This window comes from Limulus polyphemus, unplaced genomic scaffold, assembly GCF_000517525.1.
Source record: "Limulus polyphemus unplaced genomic scaffold, Limulus_polyphemus-2.1.2 Scaffold0, whole genome shotgun sequence".
Taxonomy (NCBI): Eukaryota; Metazoa; Arthropoda; class Merostomata; order Xiphosura; family Limulidae; genus Limulus; species Limulus polyphemus.
The window spans coordinates 2,579,997-2,585,996 of NW_013665610.1; the positions used below are offsets into that span (position 1 = coordinate 2,579,997).

Here is a 6,000-nt window from a genome sequence, read left to right on the forward strand (position 1 = left end):
TCTTATGATCAAGATGTGAATTTCTAGTGTCAAAAGGTATTTAATCTTACACCTAAGGTTTTAAACATTTTCATCCCTATCTTAATACATGTTTCGTGATGAACCTCATTTTCCATTGGGTTGTTTTCATTCTTTTCCTAATGTTTTAAGAGTAGAAGTAGTTTTCCATTCTTTTGATGCATCAGCCTCTTGGTAAGTTGAGTTGGCCCTCTTAAAATATTTTCTTTACTTGGCTGTTGTTAGTGGACTTTTTCATCTTTAAAAAACTTTTACAGGAAACTTCTACACTTTCTTCCCGTGTTCTTGTTCAGTTATATGTTTCTATGTGTTTCTAATCTCAGTAGTTTGTTTTTGGTACTTTCTTGCTTCTATGGATTTACTTGTAGAATCACTATTCAGTCCATTTCTTCCGAGATGTTTTATGATATTTCACATTATTTGTTTTTTTGCCTTGGAACTAAATTTTCTTGCATCTAGGCTAATTCTAAAATTTCATCCCACTAGTTGATGTTCAGTTTACACTAAAAAAAACAAATATCTGATTTCAACTCGTTATAATATGGAAAGTAGCTGTGTAATTTTTTTATAAGTTTTTTTTTTTTCAAACAAGATGGCTACCTTGCATATGTATTTGCACATATCCTTTCCCAAGGTGTTTTGATATGAAGCAAAATTTTATCAGATCTGTACTCCATCAGTTGCACTTGCCAAAGCGTTATATCTTCATAAAAGTTATTTTATCCTTTCCTATGGAACTTCACAGGTCACTTTGCTCAGTTTGGTAATATCCTTGTGTGAAGTAATTTGTTGCAGCATTCTGGCCAGTTTGAGTTGCATCATATTATTGGTTGCTCTCTATATGGCACTTGAATCTATTAATATGTTTTTTTAACCTTTCAGTGTGTTTTATAAGGCTTAAGTTTTTTTTGCATTGTTGACTTCATATTTTTGCCAATGAATGCTTTATAGATACATACATATGTATATATGTATGTGTGTGTGTGTGTCTGTGTGGTGCCTTTCCATTTTATTGTGTTAAATTCTTTGTAAGTGGATGTATGGATAGCCATCTTGCAAAATTATTTTCTTTCATATGTAAAATTTTGTTTTTTTTAGTAAATTAAGTCTTGTCTTCTAGTATTTCATATATTATTGACCTTGTGATGAAATGTTCACATCCTTATCACTATAAAACACAGCAATCATGGCAGATTTTATTCATATTGATTGTTTATATTCAGTTTGATATAAAATATTTAAATAAGTTGGAGAACCACCTGTCAACATTCTTCTTTTTTTCTTTTTTAACTAGAATATATACAGGAACGTCGAGAGCTAGCAAGGGCTCTGGGGGAAACATCCGCGCCAGGCCCCCTTTCTTTCTTTTGTAACATTTTCAAGAATATATTAAAAAGAAGATCCTAAATGAGGACAGCAATGAGCTCATAAACCAGACAAAATCATAGCAGTAGCTGTTTATATCTCACAGTATAAGCGTAAAAACGTTAATAAAGTAACGACAAATATCTATCAAATCTTTTAAGTAACAAATACATATTAATTATTAGTCAAATTATTATTTCAGTCATTCTTAATGTATCAAGCATCTATATGCAAAGAAAAGCCAAAAACTGTGGTTTTTATCATGAAGATATATTGCGGGCTTTACGGCATAACCAGGTTCCATTCCACAACCTTTCCTTACAAATCCCAAATTCTGATGCATGTTTCAAGAATGGGTCACTGTTTATGATGAGTAATTTTTATCATCTATTACTGTCACATTTCAGTCAGCCAATCATTATATCATTGAAAGATACAAGTGAAACATTTGTAAAAATTACACAGTTTTCTATGATACTTGTTTTTATAAAATAATTTTTATCTTATCTTAAAAGACAGGGTTTGGTTACTTACTTGTAGGCAGAAACCTTAAGATCAGAAATATGCAAAATGTTTGATGTTGCATTGGCATTAGAGCTGGAGCTTACAATTTTCTTTTGATGTAATTTTACTGACATTTTCATTGTTTCTGGACATTTAAAAAAATTCTGTTCAAACCATATACCACCTTTTATAAAATAGTAGATCCTCCAAATGTTTTATTGTTATTTTTGGTGGCCTTAAAATTTTGTGTTTTTTTAATTAACCCCAAAGCAATAGGTCCTGTTTACTGATTAAAAGTCTATGATGCTGACACACAATTCTCAAATTCAAAAATTGAGGTTATTCATTATTTGATTATTTGCTCTGCATAAAATCTAAATATACACTGTAAGTAAAAAAAAACTGACATAATAAACACAGTATTACATAAATGCCCAATTATTGGTTAGTTTTGTTCAGAAGTTCAACAGGGTGTGTGTCTTTGTGTCTGAAAGTTATGTAAAAACTTCCAGTAAGTAGCTATAATTTATTGCTAATATATACACCATTTTTCTTTTTGGCATGAAAGATACTATGCTAGAAAACATTTTGATATTTTAAATGCTGCTCACTTGGTTATTATCTATGTAGCACACAAATAGTGAAGAGATGCTGGGATTTCACTTTATATTGTGTTTTTTGCAGTCAGCATATTTTAGTAGTAAATGAAACAACATTAATATAAATATATTGCAAGTAATCTTTTTGTACTTATGAAAAATATGTAAAGTAATATTTTGTTTTAGACATGTACATCTATAGTACTGGCAACCTTATTTGGGCCTGGCACATTGTTGAATGAAGTTATGTTTATACCATTTTGATGCATAATGTTAGCCTTATTAAATTAAGCTCTGTGCAAGAATTATGACTTCTTATGCTCTCTTTTATCTCAGAAAAGCTTTAAGGACTATTTGGTTGTTAAGTAAAGTTTATATTTGAAATTTGCAGTAGATTGTCAACAGTTAATATTCAGACTGAAATACTGGTTATACAGAAACTGCTATTTCTGTTTCACTCTCAGTAGTTGGAAATAAGTAGCTATGGTTAAAAGAAAGATATCTGTTTATAGATGAACTCTGCCCGTTACATTCAATGAGTGTAGCTTGGAAAGTTCAAGCATGACACAGCAAAGCAGGTATATAGTCAGTATATAAAGCATTTTGTTTTTTAAAGTCATGCATGTTTTCTAAAACAAAAATTGATTCATTCTGAGCAGCTTGTCATGATGACAAAGTTGAAACTGTTAGATTATGACTTTCCTCCAAACACTGGACTAATTTCTTTGACAGAAGTCATGTAAGCCTTTGCTAAGTAATACATTTCTACTTCTGGTAAAACCAGTTCAGTTTTGTACCTTGATTCAGTAATGGGGGGAATTAAACTTTTTTGTTAGTGAAAATGTGTAATAAAAGCTTCAGTTCTAAACTAAGTTAAATATGTGTAGCTGTTCAGCCAGATCTTAGATTATTATACCTGACCATCAGTCATAACCATGTAACTTATAGTAATACTGAGAAATAGTGAATTGTTAAAAACAACAACAACAAAATAACAGAAGTTTGATTGTATTGACAGTGTATCAATAAAATGTAAAACATTGTTGGTGACAGGAAATAATGAAATTTCATTACATTAGATGAAATATGTAGTAAGACTTAAAAAAAGAAGTATAACTTATCATTTCACCAGGTGTAACTGGTAAATGTACCTTTTGTAAAGTCTTATGAGTAGATATTAAATTAACAAAATCTTATCAAAGTACATAAAATATTAGGAATTAAAATATTGTAAAGAAACTAAGAAATGCTGAGTAATAACAGAAACATTATATCATAAGTCTACAAATGATTTAGCACATTTTCTGTGTAATGCCTGTGATTAATAATTTCAAGCAATCATTCATTCAGTTCATAATCCCACTGAATATTTGTACTTCTACTAATTTCTGCTTAGGATGTATATTTCTTGATCTGTAATATTTGTATTCATCCATTTATTGTATTGGTGACCTACAGTACTGCCTGCCACCAGCAGTGTTTCTTAAGGTATGTAGCTAGTTTTTTGCATTGTTGTTTTGGTGTTTTTTCAAGGAAATATTGAAAGAAAAATTTGATAAACTAGCAACGTGTTTAATAAAGATGTACTGACATTATAATAATTGATATTTTAGTAGCTTGTATGTTCTTGTGTTTCTCTGTGATTGTTTTGTCTTTTTATTTTTGTATGTTGTCTACCAGTGACATATCTGGTTATGTTTTAAGAATGTAAAAAGAAAAAAAATGGTTTCAGATTCTGTTTGAATTTACTGTTGTGTTTTGCTTTATTTTGTGCTCTTTATTTTAAATAAACACAATATGACAAGTCCATAGTTGAAACACTAAATTGTTTTTGTGATTTCCAAAAGTTGAAATTGCTTTATTTTTATTGTTAATATTTTTAAAACTGTTTTATATAACGCAAACAACTGCATGTACTTGAAAAATTATAAAAACTGAATCAACACAATAATAGGTTGTTTTTAAAATCAAGTATTTGAAATTTGGATTGTGTATTCTTGGTCCCTTAATGGCTTAGTGGCAAGTCTCTGGACTTATAATGCTAAAAATCAGGTTTTGGTACTTGTGGTGGGCATAGCACAAAGAGCCCATCTTGTAGCTTTGTGTTTAACAGCAAACAAACTGTATCCTTGACTGCCATTTAACCTATTCACTTAAGCTGAAATGTACGTTTCCAAGGAAATATACATCCAATCCACAGTGAAAGGGTTAAGTAGGATGATTATTTATAGTATTTTGAAGTAAAAGCAGTGCTTGAACATATTATATTTCCTACATGGTGTTAAAACATATGTTAGATTCCAAATTAGACGTAAAAAAATACCAGTGCCCTAAAAGCAAGATCAGGATATTTCTTAGTTATGACATACTTAAGTTGTGTGTGTATATTTTGTGTTGAGCAGTTATATAAGTTAAAATTTTTATTTTCATTTACTTTTTTTATAATGTGTCACTAGCTATTTTTGTTGTCTGTGTGTATACTGATGAATCATCTATATAAAGGTGAAAGTAATCGGTCACCAGTATTATTAGAAACTGGGGAACATAACTAAAATTACTGGTACCTACCCACAGCTGTGCTACAAAATTTTTGAAACAGTAAATTTTTTAAAATTATTTCTTTTGTGTCATTCAAAATATTACAATTAAAAAAAGAGTTTAAAAGGATTTTTTTTTCTTTATTTTGATTTGTTTTACATTTACATCAGTAATCTGAAAAGAAATCTGGTAACTAAGAACAGTTTATTCATCCAGAGTTTTTTAGGATGGATATGTAAATCTGGCATGTAAAGGTTTTTGTAAATATTTTAACCATGTTTCTAAGATCTTTGAGTGTTTATAATTTCAAGTGATTGTTTTTTATGAATATTCTCATAAGCATCACATAATTTATATAAAACACGTATGTAAGTAAAATGTACTTGTTTATGCTTTAACATAATATTTCAGCAGTTACTGAGGACCTTCTACTGATTTTTTGTGCTATTTATAAAACAACATTCATATTGTTTCAGGTTAAAATTCTTCTACAGATATAAACTTTTAAGATTAGCTAAACCCTTATGACTTAAGTTGCCAATAAATAGCTGGCTTGTAGTAAACAAGATGACACTGACATAAACCTTTAAACACACTGATATGTATAACATTTTTATATATATATATTATTATACAGAATTCTTGAAGTAGATTTTCTTATCCCTGTAACCACCAGTTTTTCACATGAAGTGCATCCAGCTGCATAGGTTTGAATGTTGTTTTTTTTTGTGGAAGACTAAAGAATAGTATTTTTTATATTCAGTTGCAGAGATTAAGTTTTGAGAGCTCAAAAATGTCTGAAAATGGCTGTTAATTTGACCATTCATTCTGTATGATCCTTTATATTTGTTTGTGTATATGCACAAACTGCAAACCAAACACACATTAAACAAACCTTGCACAGCAGTGTAAGAATTTGGTAGTCACAAAAGAATGTTGAGGAAGTAACATTTACAAATACATTGTATATATATAA

The 6,000-nt window shown here is 29.5% G+C and overlaps 1 protein-coding gene across 8 annotated transcripts in view; it reads left to right on the forward strand.

Annotated features, from left to right (window-relative positions):
- Positions 1-6,000, forward strand: part of LOC106458387 (RNA-binding motif, single-stranded-interacting protein 1-like) — a 133,749-nt gene that overhangs the window by 107,635 nt on the left and 20,114 nt on the right. For 6 of the 8 annotated variants that reach the window (XM_022380810.1, XM_022380473.1, XM_022381333.1 and 3 more), the window contains one exon: positions 3,945-3,974. The exons of the other annotated variants lie outside the window; for them this stretch is intronic. In XM_022380810.1, the coding sequence (XP_022236518.1) occupies positions 3,945-3,974 (30 nt within the window). The remainder of the gene's footprint in view (positions 1-3,944; positions 3,975-6,000) is intronic. 8 annotated transcript variants of the gene reach the window in all.